Below are 25967 nucleotides of genomic sequence, written 5' to 3'. Positions count from 1 at the left end.
CACACCCCGCTGCCCCCACCCCGCACTCCCGCGCAGCGGCCCGTCGGAGTCACCTGCACGCTGGGCCCTTCCTTCCTCCCAGCGCGCCTCCGGGGCCAGAGCCCGGCCCGCCCTCCGTTCCCTCCGCCCCCATCCGCCGCGCCGGGGACCGCCCCCGCTCGCCCGTCCCGTCGCAAGAGGCCCTGCCTACGGGCCTCTCCCGCGCTCCCATTGGCCCGCCCGCGGCCCCCGCCACTGTTTGTCCCGGCTACCCTGCCGCCCATTGGCCATCCCGGATCCTCCCAGGAAGTTTGAAAAAAAAAAAAAAAAGTTTTATGGGCGGATGGAAGGGGCCGGGGCAGCGCCGGGGAAGGGAAGGGCCGGGAGGAGCGGCGGCTGGCGGCCGAGAGGGGCGGCGGCGGCGGCGGGATTCCCGCTCCGCTGAGCCCAGCCCGAGAGCCCTTTCCACCTTCCTGCCTTCTGCTCTCGCCGCCCCGGGTTGCCAACATGACGGTGAGTGCTCCCCGCACCGGGGGTGCAGCCCTCTGCACCCCCAGGCCGGGAGGAGAGCGACAGCCGGAGCCAGAGCCGCGCCGCTCCCCTCTGGGCAACCCCCTCCTCACTTCCCTGAGGCGAGAAGAGGTCTCGGCCGGAAGAAGGGCGACCCCGGCCGCACTGGCCGGCTGTCCTGCCTCACCTTCCCCCGGCCTCACCTTTCCGAGCCAGGAGCCCGGGCAACCCCCACCCCGAGAAGATGGGAACTCTCGCTCTCAGGCACCACCCCCTAACTTTTGCCGGTCCAATCATGGACAGATTCGGGGTGGCCCTTTCCCCTTCTCTTCTCCAGCTCCCCTTAGTGAAAACCTGATCTGATTCCCCCAAGTTGCGCCAGATCTATAAGGGTCTCCCAGGGTTCTGAGTCGCGGGAGGAGCGGAGATGGGCCTGGCCCGGGTCTGGGTCTCGCCAGGGGCTGGAGAGAGGCGCTCCCTTGGTTGAAATGGGTCTCGCTGGTGCGGGTCTGGGAAGCTTGTCCGCCCGTGTGGGCGCTGGGCACAGGCCTCTGGAGCCCATCCTGGGACTTCTGAAGTAGCAGGATACCGTGCTCTCTCGGGCTTGCCACTTCGCAGTGGCTCTGGGACCTTGGGTGGGGCAGGCCAGCGATTGGGAGTGAGGAACACGGTGGCAGGGATTTGTCTTTCTCTTGGGGATGAGCCATACCCAACCTCTATCAGTACTTGTGCCTTAATTATCATATTGCGTCTCATAGCTGAGTTCACCAATAGCCCCGTTTCACAGTGTAATAAACTGAGGCTTGGGGAGGGGCGTAGGTGAGTTGCCAGAGGTTACCCTGAGTGTAAGGGAAGGAGTAGCCCTTTTCCAGGTCACTCTGGCCCCTTGACTGTGATGTTCTGGAAGGGATGGGCAGGATTGCTTTTGCTTTCTGGCAGGCTCCTTAGGGAGACTCTTGACAGCCTGGAGAGGAGGGTTGGGGGGAGTTGAGCAGCGTGGGTGTGCGCCGGGCCCCTGCCTCCTAAGTGCGATGACCTGCTCACTGCCTGGATTTCCTCAGCCTCTGCACATCCTGCCACCTCTGCTGGCCCTTCCTGTTGTCAGCAGCCTCCCCTCCCCTGTCAGGGAGTAGAGAGGGATGTGGGGGGAGGAGCTGAGTCAGTGTCTTCCACCCCACCCCCCCATCCCTGCCTTAGGCTAGTGGAGAGTGGTTGCATTGCCTACGGGGTGCCTGCCAGGCCCTGAAACTGGGTGCTGTCACATTACCAGCTTGGATCCCTGCAGGTTGATGGTAACTCCCCGTCTAACCGGTGAGGACACCGATGAGTTCACACTGTAGGTAGTGAACTTACGTGCCCTGGGTGACATGGCCCGGCCCTGGCTGAGCCAGAATTTGTAACTCGGTCTGTCCCATTTTTGGCTCAGGATCAGATAAATGTACATAGTTGCCTTTCCTGGGGAAGCACATGCTGAACTTGGGTAAGACTGCTGGAAGCAGCTTGTGGGGACTCATCCCTGCTGGTGGGAGGAGGCTCCCCTAAGGAAATGACCTCCTGGGACTATAGGACTTTGTCAAATGGAGAGGGATGTGGGGTTGGGTGGGGGTACAGTGTGGATCAAGGCTGGTGGCCGTATTTGGGAAATGAAATGGTGAAACGTAGAAAAAGGACTTGGGAAGGAGGGCCTCAGAGGCCAGGAAGAGCAGCTTGGGCTTGTTCAGGGGCACTGGGGAGCCATGAAAGGTTATGGAGCAGAGAGGAGGCTCGTATTGACCTTTGACAGTGTTTACCGGATTCATCCTGGCTGCTCTCAGACCTGAGCCCACTCCAGGCTGGTGTCCTGCCCATTGCTTCCTCACATCCTCTTCCTCTCTCCTGGCCCCATCTCCCTGACTTCGACCTCAGAAATCTGAACGAACAAGTGGCAAAGGTGCTATGAACGTGTAAATGCTTAGAGGCTTCAGGAAGCTGGGCCTGGAGTCAGGCTCTGCGCAACCTCCTTTTGCCTTAGCCGGGTGCAGCCTTGCCCCTGGAGCTTCATCCCCAGCCGGCTGCCTGGCATCAAATTATATACCTGCTCACTTGTTTATTGTCTGTCTCTCTCCAGAGTTCCACCAGGGCAGGGGCCGCATCTCTTATTCACCACTGATTTCCTGGTGTAGAACAGGGCCTGGTTCAAAAAAATAAGAGAGAGAGATGAAAAGAAAGAAGGGAAGAAAGAAACTTGTATGAATGTCCTGAGTCCTAAGATCTTGGTGGGGGTGGTGAACAGTGTGTGTCCCTGATGGAGTTGCTTCTGGTCTAGCCTGTGAGGGATAAGTGAGTGGCTTCAGGACGATCACAGATGCCACAGAGGCCCTGGGAAGTCATCTGGTGTGGTGTGTACCAGGAAAGGCGCCTCCGAGGTGGCGATAAAGCCAAGTCTCAAGGCATGAGAAGGGGTTTGCCTGGTTGAAGGAGGTGGAGGAGGCCTTGTGTTTCAAGCAGAGGACATAGGTGTGTGTGGAGGGCCCCAGTCCTGGTGTGTTGGGGATCGGAGAGGAAGTGTGATGACGTAAAACTTGGGGCTCCCTAAGCAGGGGTGATGCCGAGGCTTTCGGACTGTTCTGAGGCAGCTGGACCTTGTTCTGAAACCGCCCCTGAGGGTTTGGAGCGGGCCTGTGACACTAGGCCTTTCGGAGCGGGTCCCCTGCCAGAGCATGCATACAGTGGGCAGTGTCCATGGTCCAGGCTGGCTTGAGGCAGAGTTGACCTGTGGTCAAAGGAGGGAGGTCTGCTGTGAAGTCCTATCAGTACTCTGGAAGGAAAAGGGAAAGGGAGCTTCCTGCAGGTGGAGGGAAGGTGTCTGGGGCTGAGGAGCCATGTGTGAAGTTACAGGGGGCAGAGGGTTAGGTTCTCTGACCTTTTGACCCTTGGGGGCTTCCCAGGTAATTGCAGGACCTTGCCCGCCAGCAGGTTTAAAAACTCACACTGGTGGCCTTCTCTCCCCAAGGTCACCATGCCATCTCATGCCTGACAGTGTGTGTGTGATATGTGGGTACCAGTGTCTCTGTGTGTAGCCCATTCAGTTCTCTCATGGAACTTGGGGGAGGGCAGGACCCCCCCCCCCCCCGCCCCCCATCCTTTGCCACATCAAGCATCTGGGCTCAGAGAGGGAATGTGACTTAGGAAGGCCACTCTGCTTCCCAGGCAGCCCTCAGGGTCCCAGCCTGTCACTCCTGCCCTTCCTCAGCCTCTGGAAGCCCATGACTCTCCCAGCCCTGGCTTGGCTGTCTTGATTGGCTGTGTGGTCAGCTGGTCCTTCCCGGGGGGCTCTCCCCAGGTCTGCACAGTGATGCCAGCCCTGTGGTCCATCCTAAAAAGCCTGGCTCTTCAGCCGCCAGGAGGTGGGGTGGGAACGGCCCCCAAAGCACGGGAATTTAGATCAGGGAGATAGAGGAGGGCAGATATTTAATCAGCAGGTTTCCCCTGGGGTCACAGCATGCCAGGCCCTGAGGCCACGGCAGGCCCCTGTCTGCACGTGGACCCAGATGACTTGGTGGCCCTGAGCATGGCTATTGGTCTTCAGTCTGAGCTTGGAACCACCCTGGGCAGCTTCCGGCCCACGTGGGGAACAGGGCGGGGAAGAAGAGAAAGCAGACAGGGCGTACACAGCCTGGGGTTTCCCAGGGCCTGTGTCCCTTCCGTCAAACAGATCTGCGGGGAGGGGCTTGATGCAGGGGTTGGGCCACTTGGCCTGCTGAGATCCAGGGGCCCTGGTCCCAAGGCCATGGCTGGGGATGGCTCAGGATGTCCAGGCTCTTGGCCCAAGCCCCTCTCAGGCCTCTTCCTCCACCGGAGGAAGAGAATGGGGCTTGCTCCGAGGAAGGCGGGTCAAGGCAGGTGGCCAGGTCAGGTGGCTCCAATTTCCAGGTTTCCAACCATTGTCGCCGCCCACCCCGCTGAGCCATGCCACCCGCTCCCTCCACGCAACCAGACACCTTGGCCCGGTGGAGCTGTGATGCAGATGCTGATAGGTGGGCTCAGAGCCATGGCAACAGGTGGCAGCCTCCTCCCTGCTGGCCAGCTTGGCCCACCAGCGAGCAGGAGCTGAGACCCTGCAGGGGGACCGGGACTTAGACAAGAGAGAGAGGTCTCCCCAGCAGGCCTTAGGGTCTGTGGATCGGCCTGGCCAGATAAAATGCCCAGATGAGCAGTTTTGTCCTCTAGGGGATAGGCGGGGGGCACCTAGCTCCAGGTCCCTGTGGAACATGCTACACCTGGGAGGCCCCAGACCCCGGGGCCGTGCCCCCCTCGGCAGCACTCGGCAGGTAGGACTTGCCAGAACTGAGGTAACATCTCCCCAGCTCTTCCAAAGAGCTAGGGGGGCCCCAGGGGTCTTAGACCACACCTGGGCCTGGCTCCATTTTTCAGGGTCTCCAGGAGACGAGGAAGGGCAGGGCTGGTTGGACCACGGGAGGCTTATTGGGTTGGGGGTGGGTAAGATCATTAGGGCATTATCTGCCTGGGCCTCATCAGCAAGAGGAACTGGACAGTTCGCTCAGCCCTGCTGGCCTGGCCTGTCCACTGCGCTCTGTAAGGGTCCCTTGTTCCAGGCAGAGTTCTCTCCCCTCTCTCTCTCCCTCTCCTCCACACTCAGGTGAGGAAGCAGGCTGGCGGGAGAGAAGCTCGGAGGTCTGTGGTGGATGGCCAGTCACCCGGGCCACCTCTCAGAGGTTGCCGGGTGTTCAGGAAAGGGACCAAGGCTGCTTCAGTGGCTGGGAGCCTGCCTGGATTTGGGGGGTTATCTGGGTCCTGAACCCTCCCTTCTGGCTTCGCAGTACTCTTATAGGACTTAGAGCAGGTAGGATGAGCCCCTTTGGTTCTCGCTGAGCCTGACTCACCTGCCACCCCCTCTCCCCATAGCCCGATCTGCTAAACTTCAAGAAGGGATGGATGTCTATCTTGGACGAGCCTGGAGAGGTAGGAGGGCTGCGGTGGGGTGGGGTGAGGGGTAGGGGGTGGGAAGTGGGGTTGTTGCAGGGCCCTGTAGGGTCCTGGGGGCTGCCCAGGTGGCTGAGCAGCTTCCCTGGCCTGTCTAGCCATCTAGAGACCCTGGCTTCTGGGTGGAGGGGTTGGATGGTGAGGGCCAGAGGGGGAACCCTGAGGGGGATGTTTCCTGTTGGAAAGAAGGCCCTGGGCTGCTGGGTGGAAGGGCAGAGGCTGCTAGTCATCTCAGCTTTGTGAGGCAGCCTGCATTATGTAAGGTCTCCAGGATGGTGGCCTCCTGGCCCTTCACGCCCTCCACCCCCATCCTCTCTTCTCACCAGGAGCCCCTCGGCCATCCCACCTCTTGACGACCCTGGCTGGGTGTCTGAGGGTCTGGGATGGAGGGGTTCGCAGAGATCATCCTGTCTGAGATTATACAAATTCCCAAAGGCTCAGCCATGCAGCAGCTCCCCCCCAACCTTGGGGTGGGGCCTCAGAGCACATTCCTTGAAGTCTCACCAACCTGGGGCCCCATTGAGCGAGTCACAGCTTCTTCCGGCCTCGGTGGCTTCATCTGTGAAATGGGCATGCTGGGTAGTGAGAATTCTTTCCAGGCTGGATAACAGAGTCATAGAGGTCAAGCACATAAAATGTTCCACAGAGCCCTCAGTGCCTGCTTGGGCCTCAGCTAATCACCCTTCCCTTTCTCTGCTGTGTGCATCCTTAGAGCCAGAAGGGACAGTAGCTTTTCACCATTCTACCCTTCTGGCTGCCAGGCTGGAGGTGGAGCTGGCCTCCTGCCCACCCAGCCTGGGAGGGGACGTCTCCCTGCCCGGGTCCTGCGTGCGCCCGCGGCTTGGGTCTGCGTGCAGCCCGCATGCCACGGAGGGCTTGGAGCCAAAGGGAATCTCATTGTGTTCTCTACCCACATGCTTTATTCCCTCTAGCCCACAACCTTCCGAACCCACTGCCTGCTTGCCAGCCCCCTGGTGGCTGGGCTCTAGGCTCACACAAGGCCGGGCATCCCGCCAGTGACCCTTCCCAGCCTCCCCACCCAGGGTCTCTGGAGGGCAGAGATTATGAGCCCCACCCAGAACTGGCCATTACTCATTCTCTTTCACAGGGTTTTGGAATGTCCGAGCTGGAAGGGCCCTGGGAGTTCAGCTAGCCCAACCCCTTGGTGCACAGACAGGAGACAGGCCCAAAGGGCTTTGATCTCTTCCAGGCCCAGCAGCACCTTGGACAAACCCAGGCCTAGAACTTGGGGCTCCTGAGGCCCACAGAGTCCAGCCAGCTGCCATCGCAGGCAGTTGTAGACCAGGCCTGGAAGAGCCTAAGAGATCTTTTGGCCCAAAACCCCTGCCCCACTTTACAGAGGAACAGTTGTCCTGTCCAGCAGCTCGGGTCACCCAGAAGAGCAGTGTGGTTCTAAGAGGGCCAGTCTCTCCAGTCCCCAACGTCCTTGTGCCTGACCATGTGCCAAGTGCCATGAGAGACACTCCGGGGAGGGTTAGGAATTTCTGACCTCACCAGGAGGCTTAGGGACTACTTAGCCCTACTTTACAAGTCAGAAAACTGAAGCTCAGAGAGGTTGAGACACATGACTAAAGACACACAGCTAGCAAGGGATAAAATAGTTGTTACCCTGGTCTCTTGGATGTTAAAGTCCTATTTCTCAGGGGCGGCAGTGTGGAAAGAAGTAGAAAGTATCATCCTGGCATATCCTTGAAAACTTACCATCTTCTTGAGGAAAGAAAACTAAGTACTTGAAGTATTAACCAGAGCTTGGTGATGCGGGGGAGCTGCAGAGGACATGGGCTGACCCTGGCAGTGGGTGTATCTTGACTGGCATTCTAGTGAGTGGCCGGAAGCCCGGATGTGAGCTGAGCTTGGCACTTTCATATCAGGCTGTTCTGATGCCCCCACCCCTCTCCCATGTGTCCTGCCAACCTAACCCCGTCTGCAGTAGAGAGAAGCATTGCAGAAAGGTGCCCACATCGTAAATGTACAGATAATGCATTTTCATAGCTGCATGTATATGTAACCAGCACCCAGATCAAGAAACAGAATATGACCAGCTCTCAGACACTTCTCCCTGAGCCCCCTTCTGGCCCTGCTCTCTGGGAGACTTGTCCTCGGCTGTTGGGGTGATCAATCCGGGAGTAGCATAAGGAAGAAGACTTTGAAGTCCTGACCTCTGGCTTGCTAGGCAAATGCCCTTACACAGGTCACAACCCCTTCCTGGATTGCACTGGGCAGGATTTGCATACAGGACCCTCGATGATCTTGGTGGAAAGGATCAGGAGGCCTATGGAATTGTCAACAAATCAGGGAAGGGCTCTCAGAAAGAAAGGGAGGATGAGGTTAGTGAGGAGAAGCCGACCCATTTCACAGATGCTGCTACTGAGGCTCAGAGAGGGAATGGAGGGGCTAACGGCAAATGTGGATTTTGTGACTCTGCACTGTCCCCTGCCCCCCGCACCTCAGCCCAGCTGGTGAGAGTGCCAGGCACCTGCTGCAAGCAGAACAGTTGACCTGGCAGCACCCAAGATGCCTGTGGAATGATGCGCACACACACACATACTCATTCCATGCCCCTGACCCTTACTCACCGCCATCTCTCCTTTGCAGTGGAAGAAGCACTGGTTTGTGCTGACCGACTCAAGCCTCAAGTACTACCGGGATTCCACTGCTGAGGAGGTGAGACAATGAAGTGGGAGGGCTCCTTCCCCCATCAGGTTCCAGGGGACCCCTGGAAGGGGTTCAGGGGGGATCACTGTAGTCCATGGACCATCATGAGTCCTCCTGCTGCAGGCGGATGAGCTGGATGGTGAGATTGACCTGCGCTCCTGCATGGACGTCACCGAGTACGCAGTGCAGCGCAACTATGGCTTCCAGATCCATGTGAGCCTGCGGGCAGCTGGGGGCCATATCCCTGGAGGGCCCCCAGAGGAGGTTTGGGGGTGGAGTGTGGCTCCCCAGACTGGCTCCCATCACTCATTTCCCCAGAGACCTTGTCCTCAGAGCCAGCAAGAAGCTCTGCTGCCAACACTGAGCTTGTCTGGGGCAAGCCCGGGTATCACTGGCAAGCCGATTCGAATGTTGGACAGACTGTGGAGGCGGCGGGGCTCTTCCGAGGCTAGGAGGGGAGGGTGTGCATCCTCTGTCCGCCTCCAGGCTTAAGACCTGAGATGCCACCCCCTGGGAGGGAAGGGCACCTCCCTGGGGGAGTGGGGAGGGAGCAAGGAAGCTGGCCAGGTGGCAACCTACCTGTGGGGTGGACTTGCAGACCAAAGATGCTATCTATACCTTGTCGGCCATGACCTCGGGCATCCGAAGGAACTGGATCGAGGCTCTGAGGAAGACTGTGCGTCCCACCTCAGCCCCAGATGTCACCAAGTACGTGCTGGGCTGGACCGGGGCCTTCGTGGAGGCACTTACCACCCCCTTAGCGCCGCATCCTGAATGGGGATCTGGTGTTCACCTGAGGGCCCTGGGCCTCAGTTTCTCTACCAACAAAATAGAGGGAGGGGGCAGTGGGTATCTGTGGCACTCATCCAGAAATACCTTGAGGTTTGGAGGTTGACTCTCATCCCATCCTGAAAGGGTGGGGAGAGGCCTCGGCTCTTTGGAGAAATGCCGCTGAGTTGAAGGGCCTGTGAGGTGTGGCTGATTGTGTGCTGAGGGGCCTGGTCTGAGCCTGTGTCAGGGAGAGGGGATGGCTACTTAGTCTGGGTGGGGGACTCACTCCCTGTAGAGGTCGCTGTGGGGAGAGGGGCGGGAGGGTCGAGTGATCTGCTGGTGGAGCCCCCACACAGTATAAACCCCAGATGTGGGACTTACCTGGCACTCCAGTGGTTAGGACTCTGGGCTTCCACTGCAGGGGGCCACGGGTTCGATCCCTGATGAGGGAGCTAAAAGTCTCCCATGCCACACAGCACAGCCAAAAAGTAAATAAAAATAAATTTAAGTAAGCATCTTTTTGAAAAAACAAACACAAAAAGCCCAGATGCCCGTGAGGGTTGGAACTCTGGCTGTTGGGTGACAGAAACTGAAGCATGGTATTGAGGGGGCATGGACTGTGTGTCTGTCTGCCTGGCCACCCCCTGACTGTCAGCCTTAGGCCAGTTGCTGTCTGGACTGAGTTTCAGATTCCTCACCTGTCATGCCAGATATCGTGTGAGGATATGCACAGAGGCGCTTTATAAACTCTTGCCTACTATGCAGCTGGACTATGATTTACTGTATAGGCTTTGCTGCTATAGCAAAGAAACCCCAAACACGGGTTCACACAAGGCAGAGGTTTATTTCTCACTCCAGTCTGGACCTGGCGGGGCTGCTGTGTGGCCCCTAGCCCCCAGCCTTGCCTCTGGGCCAGAGCACTGCTCACATTCTCACGGGTCCAAGCCAGGAGGCAGGCCAGGGCATACCTGTCCTTTGAAGGGTGCCGCCTCTCACTTGCACTGGGCAGAGTAGTCACATGGCCACTTGTAGCGGGAAGGGACACTTTAGTTTTTGGCCAGGTGACCACATACCCAATGTTGCTATGGAAGCAGAGGGGAGCTGACAGTTGTTATGAGTCTCCACCGTTTGTGCCTATGCAGCCAGAGGCCACTGTTCCCCTCACTTGCAGTGACCCTGGGAATCTCCCCTGTTCCACTATGAGCCTCTTGAACCCAGGGTCTTGTCTCCCACCACACCCTTAACACTAATGCTGCCATCACCATTCACAAAGGCCTTCCTGGTTGCTTTGAACACATTAAGTCATCTAGTCTTCACGTCCCTCCTGTAAGAGACATTGTTGTCCCATGTTATAGATGAGATGACTGAGGCTTAGAGAGGGCGGCCAGGTTCCCTAGAAGCGGTGGAGCTGGGATGGTTTCCAGGATCTGTTAATGATGGAGCTGTAGTTTAGTTCTAACTTGCTTCCCCCACTGGGGTCTGTCCCCAGGCCCCCGCACACGGTTCACACTCCAGAAGTGCTTGTTTTGGGACTGTGCAGGCCAGGTCCCGCCTGACGTGGCTCTGCTGGCCCCCTAGGCTCTCGGACTGCAACAAGGAGAACACGCTACATGGCTACGGCACCCCGAAGGGATCCCTGAAGGCAGGGGAGCAGCGGGTGGGCTCTGAGGTCATCAGCCGGGGCGGCCCCCGGAAGGCAGATGGGCAGCGGCAGTCGCTGGACTACGTTGAGCTCTCCCCGCTGACTCAGGGCTCCCCGCAGCGGGCCCGCACCCCGGCCCGCACCCTCGACCGCCCGGCCAAGCAGGAGGAGCTGGAGAGGGACCTGGCCCAACGCTCCGAGGAGCGACGCAAGTGGTTTGAGGCCACGGACACCCGGGCCGCAGAGACACCGGCAGGCGAGGGTCCACGCCGGGTCCTGGGTGCCCCGCTGACCGAGGACCAGCAGAGCCGGCTCAGCGAGGAGATCGAGAAGAAGTGGCAGGAGCTGGAGAAGCTACCCCTTCGGGAGAACAAGCGGGTGCCTCTCACCGCCCTGCTCAATCAAGGCCGCGGGGAGCGCCGGGGGGCCCCGAGCGACAGCCACGAGGCGCTGGAGAAGGAGGTAGGTGGGCATGGCTTGCCTCTGGGAGCCTCCTTACCCCACCAGCGCCCTTGGCATCCCTGCAGTCATGCTGTAGCATTAGTTCTTGCATACCTACAGTGACGGGGAGCTCACCCCCGAGCCACTGACACTTCAGATGCCTTGTGATCTGGAGACTGCTTTCCTGGACCTTGGGGATCTTTTGTTTTTGTTTGTTTTTCCCCATCTTTGTTCTGTCCTCAGCAGTCCCAAAGAAGGGAAGGGGGAAGAGAAGGGAGAGACCATTTATTGAGCAACTTCTGCATACCAACCCTTGTGTTAGGCCCTCCTTACTTACATGCAGGCTCATGCAGTCCTCACCTGGTCACATGGCAGTTTCATGGTCCCTTAGGATAGACCGCCTCACTGTTTTACTGATGGGAAACTGAGGCTCCAAGAAGTTTCCTCCTACCTATATAATAGGTAAATATCTCTGACTGTGGTGTCCTGCTCCCAACCCTGTTGAACCTTCTTCTCTGGGCCAGCACTCTCCTGGGTCCCTGACCTGGCCATCCAGGAAGCATCTAGAACGTGCCCCTTGCCCACGTTTCCACACCAGGGCCACTTCATCCCGCCAGCTCCATTCCCCCTTCGAGGCCCTCAGTGACCTCGCCTCCTCCCATCCCCGTAGGTCCAGTCCCTTCGTGCCCAGCTGGAGGCATGGCGTCTCCAAGGGGAGGCTCCTCAAGGTGCACCCAAGTCCCAGGAGGACGGCCACATACCCCCCGGCTACATCTCACAGGTAAGGCCATGGAGCTGTTGCGTGGGGGCTGGGGACAGGTTTCTGGTTGCTGTGTTTTGAGAAAACAGCTGATATTCTGGGAGTCCTTCCTGTACCAGAGCAGAACCTGGGTGAGGCCTTTGATGTGCACCATCTCACTTAATCTCCCCAGAGGGTGGATGTGAGCACTGTGCCCATTTTGCAGACAGGGCCACTGAGCTGTGAGAGGGTGTGTGACTTGCCTGAGGTCAGCTGGCCTGCAGATGTCAGAGGTGGGATTTGAACTCGGGTCCAGCCGACCGCAGAGCCCATGCGTGAGCCCCCATGTGACCTTCTGTACGTAGACCCGGTTCCCCTGCATTGCTCTGGGGAAGAAGGGCCTGATGGAGCATGGGACCCTCAGTGGCCAGGCCCCTGGGAGAGTGAAAGTTGCTCAGTCATGTCTGACTCTTTGCGACCCTGTGGACTATATAGTCTGTGGAATTCTTCAGGCCAGAATACTGGAGTGGGTAGCCATTCCTTTCTCCAAGGGATCTTCCCAACCCAGGGATCGAACCCAGGTCTTCCACATTGCAGGCGGATTCTTTACCAGCTGAGCCACCAGGGAAGCCTAGGCCCCTGGGAGTCACTCCCTAAACACTGGGAAATCCTGCCAGGCGGAGGCCCCGCGCAAGGTGGTCTGCAGGACGTGGGTGCCTCCAGTGGCCCTCGGGGGACGCACGGCCTGCCTAGGACAGCGACTCTCAACAAGGGTTGATTTTGTTCCCCTGGGGACATTTTGGCCGTGTCCAGAGACACTTTTGACTGCCATGTCTGGGACAACTAGTTCTCCAGAAAAAATACATGTGCATATACACACTGACACACTTCTATATGTTTATTGTAAATTTTACCGATATAGAACATGTTTAGTGTGCAACTTACAAATAAAAAAATATGTCATGCTTCTATTGTGAATTCCATATGGCAAATTGATGTTTCTCAGAGTACTTTCACTGATTTCTCCAAATGCTCGTATCCACAGCAAACTGACAAACGAGTGTCATTCTAACGTGAATGTTGGTTGGCATTTTTTTGTGTGTGAATGAGTAAGACAGCCAGAGATATGCCTAAACTTTACTTGGTCAATGTCATGAACAACTTCTTTGCTGAACTGGAGGATACTTTACTGTTGAGACTATTTGAAAATATTCTTTTAAGGACATTTCTTGGGTTTTTGTTCTGTGTACAATGTGACAGTCAGAGCTGGCACACACTTTGAAGTTTAATCTGTACTGTGAGCGTTAATAGCTTTTTCTCATCATTTGGTTAAGTCTGAACAATCAACAAAACAGTAAATCAAGCTCTGATTTGTAATGTTTACCAGTTTCCATGGTGTAAATATTCCTGCTATGGCCACTGTCCCTGAACAGAATTGGGAAGCTATGCGCCGACCATCATGTGGCATTTCCACCCTGCAGATATAGGACATGTAAATAACCTCAGAGCGTAGCTAATAATAAAATGCAGTGAAATAATTAGGAGGTAATGAATCTTGAGTATCAGCTTTGTTTTTTTAACATTTATCTGTTTTTGGCTGCGCGGGTCTTAGTTACTGCTTTCAGTCTCTTCATTGCTGTGCGCCGGCTTCTCTCTTGTTGCAGCGCACAGCTTAGCTGTCCCTCAGCATGTAGGATCTTAGTTCCCCTAACAGGGACCGAACCCATGTTCCCTGCATTGGAGGGCAGATTCCCTGGACTGCCAGGGAAGTCCGTCACCCTTTTTTTTTTAGTGTAACTAATTATAAGTTTATATAATTTCTAATAACAGCTATGCTACGTAGCTGCACCACAGAATTCCTAAAAATTTGACATTGCTGTTCCCCAGCTAGCACACCCTTGCCTGAAGCAAAAAAAAAAGAAGGCTGGGATCCCAGGCTCCGGGCAGTGAGGCCTTCTAGAAGTTCCAAGGGAGCGTGGGGCTCTCACGAAGTGTTCCTGGAGCTGGGGGTGGGAGCGGGGGCTGAGGCAGGAGGGGGAGGGCCACTGGGTGTTTATCAAGGAGATGCCCACTGCCAAGCTGAGGAGCTGGGATGGCAACCCACACACCTGAGGAGGTCTGGGGTCTGGGACTCGACATCAGGAAGGTGGGGTTGGCGTGCAGGGGGCCTGGGAGGGATCACGGCCAGCACTAGCACCAGGAGCTACGACGATGCTGAAGGAAGGGGGAGGGAAGAGGGTGTGGAGGGGAGGGGAGCTTCACGGCCGGGAGCTGGGGCCGCCGTGCAAGGCCAGGGGCCATCTGGGGCTGAATGGTTCTGTAACATTCAGCTGAAGGGAGACCAGGGCTGAGGGGAGTTGGGGGTGTATTGTGGAGGGTGAGCTTGGGGATCACCTGACGTGGGGAAGGGGAAAGGGAGGGCCCAGTTGTTGTCAGGGCTCCCTCGAGGCCAGAGGAAGGTGGGGCATTTCTAGACAGGGTGGGGTCCAGCACCATCACCTGAGGCCTCCGGGGACCTCAGAGATGCCCCCCACTACCCACTCCAGAGGGCTTCAGACTGAGCTTGGTGGACCCCTTGAACACCCCAGAGGCTGCCTTTTTTGGGTGGGTCCATCCACAGCTGTCGGTCCTGGAGCAGCACCGTCTTTGACTATTAGAACCTGCATTAGTTTCTCTTTGCAGGAAGGTTTCTGTCACTAAAATGAAGTTGGAAAAGCACTGCTCTGACTTCTCAGGGTACAGATGGGGAAATGGAGACCCAGAGAGGAGGCGAGTCCTCTAAGCTGGTGGCAGACCTGTGTCTGCGGTCCTGGCTTCCTGGTCCCCAGGCGCCTGCTGGGCTCCCCAAGGCTGTCAGCGTTTCATCCTGTTAGATCGGGATGGGCAGGGGTAGCAGGTGGAATGGGGGGTGAGAAGGGCATAAAGGGGAAACAGCCCAAGACAGGGTGGGGGAGGGTACCTGAGAAGAGGAGCTAAACCATGTGTGTCCCCTCAGGCCCCCGGGGGAGGCAGCTGGAGAGTCAGTGGACCCCGGTGAGGTGACGGCAGGGCAGGGATTCCCAAGCCTGCTATCTCAGGCTGAGGGGGTGCCCCCCTTCCAGCTTGTGGGGTTTGCCAGCACAGGACAGCAGCCAGGGGGCCTGGGGCCGCAGTGCCTCTGCAGTAGGGGCCACAGGCACTTCTTTACGTACTTGGATCCACGTCAGTGGTGGCAGCCGACACACTGGGCCCTCAGGAAGGCAGGTCAGAGGGAGCAGCGCCTGGCCTTCTAGGAGCCCCTCCTTGTGGGCTAGTGCCCACGTCCTGACATCAGCTTCTGGATGCCCTATTGGCTGCCGGGTCTGCCGGCCTGATGGGGCCCTATAAGAACAGCAGTCCCATCTCCTGTAGGCTCCTGTCTTTCCAGGTGGGTGATCTCTACAGTGCACGCTGACTTAGCTCAGGGAGCCTTGCAAGTTGGTCTTATGGGGTCTGTATTACAGATGAGGAGATTGAGGCTGAGAGGGGAACGGGCTCATTTGGGTTCACTCCGTGGTACAGCCAGGACTAGGACCCAGTCTGTGGAACTCCCAAGGTCATGTTCTGTTGCCCCACATGAGGGGACACACAGAGGACAGGCACAGAAGCTCAGTGAGACAGGTGTCCCCTGCCCACTGCTCAGGACACCTGGATCCAGGGGACCTGGCCCTCGTCCTTTCACCAGACTGGCCCGTGCAGCCCCCCAGGTGTGGCTGCTGGTGAGGCGGGGGTCATCCTCCCTCCCCAGCCATGAGGTGCCCTGTGCCTTGGGGGAGGGCTCAGCCTCTTATCTGCATTGGGTCTCTTATCTGCGCCTCCCTTTCTCCCTTGGCTCTTCCCCTTCCCTTTTGAATGATCTTAAACATATTTTAATCATGTAAGAAATTTGTTTACATTTTCAAAAATAATTTCAAACAAATCAAAAGGTTAGAAACAAATGTGTGAACTCTCCTTCCCCTGCCTGCTTCCAGCCCCAGGGGTCACCTGGGTTACCTTTTAAGCATCTCTGTATAGTCTCCTGTTACAGCTATAATGAATTGCCAGAAACATAAGTAACACACATTGATCATCTCACTTATCATACTCTCAGTTCTGTAGAGTAGAAGTCTAACGTGGGTCTCCCCAGGCTGTTAATAAAATCCAGGCATCCACAGGATCTCGTTCCTTCCCATAGGATCTGGGGAGGCTCCATCTCCTCACCTTTTCTAGCGTCCAGCAGTTGCCTGCATTCTTTGGCTCGTGGCCCCTTCCATCATCTTCAGAACTCATGCAGGAGAGTCCGGTCCTTCTTACTTCCCACTGGGCTCCTGCCTTAGTCCCCTCTCCCTCTTTCTGCTCTGCTGCTCCTCTTCCACATCCAAGGACCCTGTGATTACTTTCAGCCCAGAGGATAATCTAGGATAATCTCCCTATTTTAAGGTCAGCTGATTAGCAATCTCTAGTCCCGCAGGCCGTGTAAGGTAACTCATTCGCTGGTTCTTGGAGTAGGGCGTGGACATCTTCCGAGGGTCATCCACTCTACTTTCCAGGGTAGCCTTCCACACCTTTTTCTATGTCGTTATGCACAGGTACTCAGACCTACAGCTCTAAAGTGTTTTTGGTCCACGACTGGGGTCACACCATGTGTATCGTCAGAAACTAGCTTTCATGCCCTCACTTTCGAGACACCCTTCCACAGCAGTCTGCGTGGGCAGCTCTGTCTTTTAACAGCTGCCCGGATCCTTTGTAAAGTGCAATCCCATAACTTATTTAAGGGCTTCCCTGTTAGGTACTTAGCTTGTTTCCAGTTTTCATCTGTTACCAACCTGCCCTCAGGCAATACTCTTGTCTAAGAGTCTTTGTACATGCGTGACTTTCTGTGGGGTCATTCCTAGGAGTGGACCTGCCAGGGTAAAGGGTCATTAAAATTTGATGACGCCACCAAACTGCCCTCCACACACCTGGTTGCAGCTGACTCTCCCAGCAGTCGCTATTGTCAGTCATTTAAAAACTTGCCGGTCTTGTCTACACAGCCCCATTTTGTGCTAAGTCATCAATTTCAGTTTGCTTACTCAGCATCTGCCACAAGTCAGGCCTGGCCTAGACCCCAGGCACTCTGAGCTATATCAGATCTTCTTTGTTTGGGGAGGAGGGGGAATTTATAATCTGGCAGAAGCAGAGCCTTTAAAAGCAAGGGAGAGGCTGACCAGAGTCAGAGCTCGGAGGATATTTAAGCCAGGCTACAAGCCAAGTGGATTACCCAGGAAGAGAAAGTTGTAAAAGAATGTTCTAGGCAGTGGGAATAACATGAGCTAAAGCTCAGAGGTGTGAACATGCCATGAGCTGTTTTGTTTTGTTTCTTTTTAAAATAACTATGATGTTCCTTGGTTAGGGAGGGCTTAGGTTGAGACCATCAGGGTTGGCAGACATTGGAGCAGGGACTTGCTCTGTGGGATGGGAAGCCCAGAAGGGTTTGAAGCTGGGGCAGGTCTTCAAACAGGCTGGGGGTTGTGGGTGGCGGGGAGCAGGGGCAGATACAGGCTGATGATGCCAGGGTCTTGAGGGGGAGGCGGTGAAGCCTGGACCAGGGTAGGCCTGCCCCCGAGGCTTCTTGCCTCAGGCTGGGAAAGGGGCACCGCCCGGGCCATGGGGGCAGCCCGTGACGGCCTGGCCTCCCACCTGCAGGAGGCATGCGAGCGCAGCCTGGCAGAGATGGAGTCTTCGCACCAGCAGGTGATGCAGGAGCTACAGCGGCACCACGAGCGGGAGCTACAGCGGCTGCAACAGGAGAAGGAGTGGCTCCTGGCTGAGGAGACGGCGGCCACGGCCTCGGGTGAGGACCCCGGGCAGGAACGGCACAGCAGGGCCTGGCCCCATGAGCCTCCCAAGCTCTGGCTCCTCCTGACTGGAGGTCTTTAAATAAGAGATGAGGGTCTGGTGCCAGACTTGGGGTGGGGAGTCAGGAGCTCCTAGATATGGTCTCTAACCCTACTTGCAAAGGGGAAACCGAGGCAATAATAGATTTCCCCCTATATACAGACCATGGGTTAGGGTTAGAGTCGTCTCTCTCAGGGGCCTGTGGCTTGGAGGCCCACCTCAAGCCACATACACACACACACTGAGCTGCAATTCCACAGCCAAAAATCCATGCCATGTGCTGCAGAAAGACTGGTCAGCCACAGACTCTGCTCTCATATGAGTGCTGTCTCACTGGGCCAGTGGACTGGACCCAGGGGAGAGCAAGGGAAGGTGTGGGCATTTAACCAAACCCTGTTACACACATGAGCAACCTTAGTCCTTGCAATGCGCCAGGAAGTGAACCCATTTCACAGATGAGGAAACTGGGGCTCAGAAGGTAGCAATTTATCCCAGATGACATAGCTTGGAGGTATCAGAAGATGGAGCTGGAGCACAGAGCACTCTGACTACAAAGCCCTTCCCTCTGCTCTTCCAAGTCAGGAATAGGTATACCCAAGATTCTGGCCAGCTCTCCCTCTCTGTCCCCTGCAGACCTGCTGGGTGTGTCTGGCACAGCCTGGACACTTCCATGGGGTTTGCAGAATAATAGAGGTCACGTGATTTGGAATTTGCCATCTGCCAGTGTTCAAGCACTCAAACTGAAGGCCCCTCGCCCCAAACCCTGGGGTCAATGTGTTTTGCATTTTAGGAAGATAACCCAGGATATCCTCCCCCAGCAGGGTCTGGGTTTCACCCTGAAATCTAGCACTAAGATTTTGCAGTGAAATTTCTGTGTTGCTCTTAAGTGGGATAATAATGACCAGAAATAGCCTTGGGTCTGTTCAGGTTGGGGATTGCACCAAAAGAGTTATGAAACACTTTCAGTGTTCAGAGCTTTTGGATTTTGGAATTATGGATAAGACTATGAATGAGGACTTGTTTAATCTTCACAACAACACCGTGTGAGTGTGGAAAGAGACTCAGTCCTTGGGGGCTTGCAGACTGAAAATAAACCAGTGGGGGCGAGTATCTGAGTACTGCCTCTGTACCAGGCATTGTTCTGTTCTGCATGCTCTATGCACATCTCCCAGTAACCCAAGAGAAAAGGCATTTTTGTTATCCCTGTTTTCTAGATAAGGATTCAAGGCACAGAGGGGTTAGGTTCCTTGCACAAAGTCACACAGATTTGTACTGGCCACAGAGCCAGTGTTCTTGACTATTTGGCTGGGCCAGGCAGATGGACCTTGTTAAAGAACCTCCCAGGCTCTGCAGGGAGGACTGTGTGGAGTCTTATCCAGAAATCATGAATAACAAGAGGTACTGGCGGTCAGACACTGAGGTGTCTTCCCAGCAGAGTCCTTCAGACAGGTTCTATCATCCTCCCGTGGTAGACAGGCTCAGAGAGGTTGAGCAGCTTACCCAAAGCCACTCAGTCCATGACACAGCCCAGCCCAGTGCTTTTTACTTACCACTCTCTGCTCCTGTCTCCATGCGGAGTCCCAGAGGAAGTGGAACTCGATGCTCGTGACCCCTCCCCAATCTCCCTTCTACCTCTCTGCCCTGCTTCTAGCCATTGAAGCCATGAAGAAAGCCTACCAGGAGGAGCTGAGCCGGGAGCTGAACAAGACACGGACTCTCCAGCAGGGTCCAGACGGCCTCCGGAAGCAGCACCAGTAAGAGGGCGATGGGGCCCTGCAGCCTGGGGGCAGGGCCTCCCTCTGAGCCAGGGGGCCCAGCTATCCACCCTGCTGGTTATGAGTGAGGGACCTATGCTGAGACCCCTGGGCAGGGGACCATGTCAGTTTGCCCCAGCTGAGATTCCTGTTCCAGTCATGTGTCACAGGGAACAGATGCGGTAGGACCCCCACACTAGTGCACACAACTGTTCTCAGGCCCCATCTTGTCTATACAGTCTCAGTCTCCACCCTCTCTTCCCCTCTTTAGTGTCCCCTGGAGCTGGGCTGAGGGTCTTCCCTGGTGGCTCAGATAGTAAAGAATCTGCCTGCAATGCTGGAGACCCATGTTCAGTTCTTGGGTCAGGAAGATCCCTTGGGGGAGGGCATGGCAACCCATTCCAGTATTCTTGCCTGGAGAATCCTGTGGACAGAGGAGCCTGGCAGGCTACAGTCTGTGGGGTCGCCAAGAGTTGCCCACGACTGAGTGACTAATGCACGCACAGAGCAGGGCTCCAGTAGAAGCCTGTAGGTGTCCCTCCCTGTCAGAGCACACTCTGGAATGCTGGGGCTACGGAGGCATTAAGAGATGGGCTCCTCCAACCCACCCCCCTCACAGAGGAGGCGCCTGCAATCCAGAGAGGCTGACACCAGTTCACAGCCCCACAGTGGGCCGAAGGCAAAACTAGGGCAAGAATCAGCAGTCCTGAGCTGCTTCAAGTCTGCATGACCTGACCCGGCTTGGCCCGAGGGCCAGAGAACCCCGGGCCATCCTCCCTGACTCTATCCTGGCAGGTCAGACGTGGAGGCGCTGAAGCGGGAGCTGCAGGTGCTATCAGAGCAGTACTCGCAGAAGTGCCTGGAGATCGGGGCCCTGACACGGCAGGCCGAGGAGCGCGAGCACACGCTGAGGCGCTGCCAGCAGGAGGGCCAGGAGCTGCTGCGCCACAACCAGGTAGGCCTTGGACCCCCGGGAGTGGGGGCCGGGTGTGGGCATCCCGGCACCCCCGCACTGACCATCCCACCCCTTCCAGGAGCTGCACACCCGCCTGTCCGAGGAGATTGACCGGCTGCGCAGTTTCATCGCCTCTCAGGGGACGGGCAACGGCTGTGGTCGCAGCAGCGAGCGGAGCTCCTGTGAGCTGGAGGTGCGCCTGCACCCCCCACCCCGTGCCAGGCCTCCTAGCTGGGGCGTGGGGCGTGGGCCTGGGGAGGGTACCCGGACAGGCTGGGCCTGCCCTGCAGTGGGGAGAGGACAGGGCAGCTCAGAAGGAGGTCTGCTATGCACCTAGCATCACTGGGCCAGCTGGGTGAAAGCTCTCCACCTGAGTCCTACCACCTACCTGCTGTGTGACCGTGGCAAGTCACCTCACCTTTCTGAGTCCTAGTGGCTCATCTGTAAAATGGAGCTAGCCCCTCCCTTATTGAGAGAAGCCAGAATGAGAAAATGTATGTGTGATCCCAGGATCACCCTCGTCTTTGGTTGTATTTAACAAAAATTTGTACACAGCTTTACTCTCCGCCTGGCATTTCTATAAGCCCTTATATCTGCTAAATCATTGAAGCTTCTGGCAGTTTTATGAAAAAGATGCTGTTGCTGTCCCCATTTTACAGTTGGGAAAACTGATACACAGGAAGTTCAAGTACCTTGCCCAGGGTCACATGGCTTGTCAGTGTGGGAGCTGGGATTTGAACCAGGCAGCCTGGCTCCAGAGTCTTAATCTTTTAAGTCTCCCTCGCCCTGGCTCAACCTGTCTCCTTCTCAATCAGGTCAAAATAGTACCTGCTCATCAGGGTTTGTGGAGGGGTTAATGAGGAAGCGCAGCCCTCTCTGGCTCACAGTAGGGCCACACTGTGGCTTCTTTTCATGATCTTCGCCCTCAAGTTGAGGGCCTGGTGCTGTGTTGTGACCATAGCGGGGGTGACCGTAAGATATCCACTCACATGATACAGATGGGCTGAGAGAGCAAGGAGAAATCAGAGAGGGCTTCCTGGAGGAGTCTTCCCCCAGGGAACCTGGTGCAGGTAGGAGCTGCCTTCTAGGGGCCCAGAGCAGAGAGAAGCCAGGCTTTGGGTTGTAGTGGGCCAGGGTAGCTCTGGACTTTGGCCCCAGGTCAGCCTGGAACCTGTGACCTCAGGTGCTGCTGCGAGTGAAGGAGAACGAGTTGCAATATCTGAAGAAGGAGGTGCAGTGCCTCCGAGATGAGCTCCAGATGATGCAGAAGGTGAGTCCCGGCCAGCTGAGGTGGGATGCCAGAGGGGTAGGGAGCCCCTGGATCCAGCTATGCCCCCATCCTGTGAGTACCTGTTCTGTGCCGGCCACTCCTGGCCTCATCAGGCCCTCCCCGTGCCTCCCCCATGTAGGGGTCAGGATTCCCATTTACAGACAAAGAAACTGAGGCTAAGAAAGGGTAAGTGATTTGCTCCAGGCCACCCTTGTTTTTATTGGGTTGGCCCAAAAGTTCTTTTGGGTTTTTCCATAACATCTTACGGAAGGCACCTGAATGAACTTTTTGGCCAGCCCAGTATTTACTCAGAAAATATTTGTTAGTACCTACTACATGCTCAGCACTATACTGGGTGCTGGGTGACTCGCTGTGGACAAGATCAAAATCCCTGTTCTTGTGGAGTATGCGTTCCCAGAAACCTGTTTCTGGGAGCTGGGGGGCTGAGATTTGGGGCCCGGTCTGACCCACCCTTGGTGCCGTGTCCATGTGTCTTTGACAACCCTTTGTGTGTTGGTGGTTCTGGGAGACTCCTGGAAGGGGCCCAAGCCCTGGGCCAGGCTGACCTGCCCTCCCAGCCACTCACTTGAGTGTGTGGCCTTGGACAGAAGTTTTACCACTCTTTACCTCAGCTCTCATCTTGAATGGGATGAAAATGATGCCGAAACTTGTGTCACTGGATGGAGCGGGGGAGCCTTCTGGGGAGGCCACCTAGGGGGGCTTGGAGAGGCCTGGTTGTTTGTGCCGGCAGGTGGGCGGGGCCAGGAGGGAGGACTCCCTGCCCTCACAGTGCCTCCCCGGCCCCCAGGACAAGCGCTTCACCTCGGGAAAGTACCAGGACGTGTACGTGGAGCTGAACCACATCAAGACGCGGTCAGAGCGGGAGATTGAGCAGCTGAAAGAGCACCTGCGCCTCGCCATGGCTGCCCTGCAGGAGAAGGAGGCCGTGCGCAACAGCCTGGCCGAGTAGAGGTGGGCGCCACGGGGTGGGTGCCACAGGGCGGGCAGGGGGAGGCCGTCACGGGCGCCGGGCCTGGAGGTGTGACCTCAAGGCTCACCTGCACCTGAAAACCCGCGCCACCCCCTGGCCCGGGGCACTTCCTCCTCCCAGCCTCCGTTCCCCTTCTGGGTGGGGGGACAGTGACATTGGCAACTTGGGGCCGTCCCGGGGATCCGTCAGACTCACCCAGAGGCTGCTCTGTGAGCTGGAGCACGTTTTCTTCAGAGGTGGGCCAGCCAGTAAAGTCTGTGATTATCGGCCCTGTCCCCGCATTGTGACAGTGGGAGCTTCTTAACACGGAGCTGCAGCTGCAGCCCTGCACCGTCCACGCCCCTCCTCAGGGCCGGCAGTGCCCTTGCTGATCAGCCTGGGCTTGGGTGGCAGATCTGGTGTGGGTGTGCCTACCTCCTCATCAGACCCAGCAGCACAGCTTGCTCGTGTGTGTGCTAATCACCCACAGGTTCCTTCCTCTGAGCTTCACACCCCAGACATCACTGGAGGCCGTGTTCTGTCCCAGAAAACAAACTTATGGTTACTTAGTCTCACAGTCATCCCTGACTTAGCAGGGTCTGAGACTTTTCTTTTGGTTGCATTGGGTCTTAGTTATAGCATGTCGGATCTAGTTCCCTGACCAGGGATTGAACCCAGGCTCCCTCCATTGGGAGCACAGACTCTTAGCCACTGGACCACCTGGGAAATCCCTCTGAGCTATTTTTATGATGCCTTTCCTCCTGCCCTATCTACCTGGAGCTTCCTCTTTCTAACTCGTCCTTGGGGACTTCCTAAGGCACTCGGGAGAGGCCACCCTGCGGGCCAGGCATGGGGAGAAGCCTGGAGGAGCAGGTCTGGCCCAGCCTTTGGGGTTGAGAGGCTTTAGAAGGACCTGCTGGTCACACTTCCCTGGCCTTAGCCAGATTCCCTTGCTCTATTTATTAAATTGAAATGCAGTTTATTTACAGTGTTTACAGTGTTACAATTTACCATGTTGTTTTAGTTTCTGGTGTATAGCAGAGTTGATGCAGTTATATATACTAGGTTGGCCGAAAAGTTAGCATTTTTCTATAAGGTGTTATGGAATGAACTTTTTGGCCAACCCAATAGAAATACAGATATGTTCTTTTTCAGAATTTTTTTCATTATATTTTATTATAAGATATTGAATATAGTTTCCTGTGCTATACAGTAGGACTTTATTATTTATCTATTTTATATATAATAGTTTATATCTGCTAATCCCAAACTCCTAATTTATTCTTCGTCCACCCCCACTTTCCACTTCGGTAACCATAAGTTTGTTTTCTCTGTCTGTGAGTCTGTTCCTGTTTTGTAAATAAATTCATTTGTATCTCTTTTAGATTCCACATACAAGTGATATCATGTGATATTTGTCTTTCTCTATCTGACTTTATTCCACTTAGTATGTTAATCTCTGGGCACATCCATGTTGCTGCAAATGGCATTATTTCATTATTTTTTATGGCTGAGTAATATTCCATTGTATTAATATGTGTATACTTTATCCATTCACCTGTTGAAGGACACTTGGGTTGCCTCCATGTCTTGGCTATTGTAAATAGTGCTGCTGAGAACATTGGGGTGCATGTTTTTTTCCTAATTCGCAGACTCCCCCACTCTTGTCTTCTAGGTCCTCGTGGTCCAGCCCACTGCAGACCCCCCAGTCCAAGGAGACCAATTGCCTTCCTTCCCTGCTGGACGGACGTCAGAAGCCAAGCTTTCTCCCCACCCTCTGTGGGCTCACACCCACGTGCATTTACACCCACCACACACATGCACACACACACACACATACACAGCAACACACACACATACACATGTACACTCTCTGCGTATCTGAGCGCGCCCCTAGCACTGGGTCTTACCTTGCACCTTCTTCAGGATTTTATATGTGAAGAGATTTTTATATAGATTTTTTTTTCCTTTTTTTTCCCCAAAAACACTTTATACTTTTTAAAAAGCAATTCCTAGTGGCACGTGCCTCCAGTACCAGCCCCCACTCTGTCTTCAGCCACTGCTTGGGCTTCTGGAACCGTCTCCCCGTCCGGGGTCTAGTGGAGGCCCAGCAGTAGCTGTGGCAGGGTGGACTCGGTGGGAGAGGCAGGGAGCCGGCCACCCTCTTCCTACCCTACCTCCCACTAACTACTCCCTGCCCTGGGGGGACTCACTCCCTGGGACTCTGGACAGAGGGACAGATGGACAGAGGGAGCCGGTAGCTGTCCCCACAGCCCCGCCCCATCCACTGAGGGGGTGCTGGGCATGGATCTGTGGGAGCCGCACCGTGCAGGTATTTCTCTCCTGCTCCATGAGCCTTCTTAACTTAATAAAATGTTCTCGCAGCTCTGCTGTCCTGGATGGCCTACACAGGGTGGGTGGCGGAGGTTGGGGGTTCTTTTTTTTTTTAAATTAGAGGATTATTACTATACAATATTGTGATGGTTTCTGCCATATATCATCATGAATCAGCCATAGGTACATGGGGATATATAGGTATATCTATCCTGTATATAGTCCACCAGACTCCTCCATCCATGGGATTCTCTAGGCAAGAATACTGGAGTGGGTTGCCATGCCCTCCTCCAGGGGATCTTCTTGATCCAGGTATTGAACCCTTGTCTCTTACATCTCCTGCATTGCCAGGCGGGTTCTTTACTCCTAGCACTACCTGGGAAGCCCATGTAGGCATATATATATATAGAGAGAGGCATCCCGTAGGTCCCCTCCCTCTTGAACCCCCCTCCCACCTTCCTCCCCATCCCACCCCTCTAGGTTGTCCCAGAGCACCAGCTTTGGGTTCCTTGCATCATACAGAAGATTGTCTCTATGGTCGGGGTTTCTTAAAGTGGCTTCACCACCCACACCCTCCAGCACGCCACCCTTCCTAAAGGAGCGGCATGTGGGCTTTGAGGGTGGGGTTGAGAATCTGGTTTCTCCACCAGGCTTTGCAACTCTATGTGGGGTTTGCAGGCCAGCAGGAAGAGCTGTGATACCCGAGAGCTTGTGAGAAACCCCAAGTCCAGGACCCACCCTGACCTGAGTCAGAATCTGCACTTTAACAGCTCCCCCCACCGCTGACCCCAAGGGATCAGGGGCATCTCACTCTGAGAAGCCATGAGTGGGCGCTGAGCCAGCCTTGGAGGAAGGACCAGACCTGAGGCTTTGCCCGTGACTGACCTTGGTCAAGCCACGCCCCTCTCTAAGAGCCTTAATTTGCTTCTCCATCAAATGGGTATCTTTCAACCCCAGTCCCGTGTTGACGCTGTGCCCAGAGGTTTTGTCCAGCCTGGCAGGGTTAGGGGTGGGGAAGTAGAAACAGTCACCCCAGGCCACCACGCTGGGGCCCTCATCTCTGTTGGCT

The 25967-nt window shown here is 55.8% G+C and overlaps 1 protein-coding gene across 1 annotated transcript in view; it reads left to right on the top strand.

Moving 5' to 3' along the window:
* Window positions 1-24948, top strand: part of TRIOBP (TRIO and F-actin binding protein) — a 58599-nt gene extending 33651 nt beyond the window's left edge. Inside the window, exons 11-24 of the mRNA XM_061124587.1 lie at window positions 5395-5451; window positions 7558-7565; window positions 8058-8157; window positions 8272-8361; window positions 8747-8856; window positions 10498-11023; window positions 11673-11783; window positions 17424-17571; window positions 19267-19369; window positions 20165-20324; window positions 20404-20517; window positions 21508-21594; window positions 22403-22566; window positions 24240-24948. Of these exons, the coding sequence (XP_060980570.1) occupies window positions 5395-5451; window positions 7558-7565; window positions 8058-8157; window positions 8272-8361; window positions 8747-8856; window positions 10498-11023; window positions 11673-11783; window positions 17424-17571; window positions 19267-19369; window positions 20165-20324; window positions 20404-20517; window positions 21508-21594; window positions 22403-22564 (1776 nt within the window). The 3' untranslated portion in view covers window positions 22565-22566; window positions 24240-24948. The remainder of the gene's footprint in view (window positions 1-5394; window positions 5452-7557; window positions 7566-8057; window positions 8158-8271; window positions 8362-8746; window positions 8857-10497; window positions 11024-11672; window positions 11784-17423; window positions 17572-19266; window positions 19370-20164; window positions 20325-20403; window positions 20518-21507; window positions 21595-22402; window positions 22567-24239) is intronic.
* The last annotated feature ends 1019 nt before the right edge of the window (window positions 24949-25967 follow it).

Source organism: Dama dama, chromosome 22, assembly GCF_033118175.1.
Source record: "Dama dama isolate Ldn47 chromosome 22, ASM3311817v1, whole genome shotgun sequence".
Classification (NCBI taxonomy): Eukaryota; Metazoa; Chordata; class Mammalia; order Artiodactyla; family Cervidae; genus Dama; species Dama dama.
The sequence above is the reverse complement of the archived record's forward strand: the minus strand, read 5'-3'. Positions and strand labels throughout refer to the sequence as shown.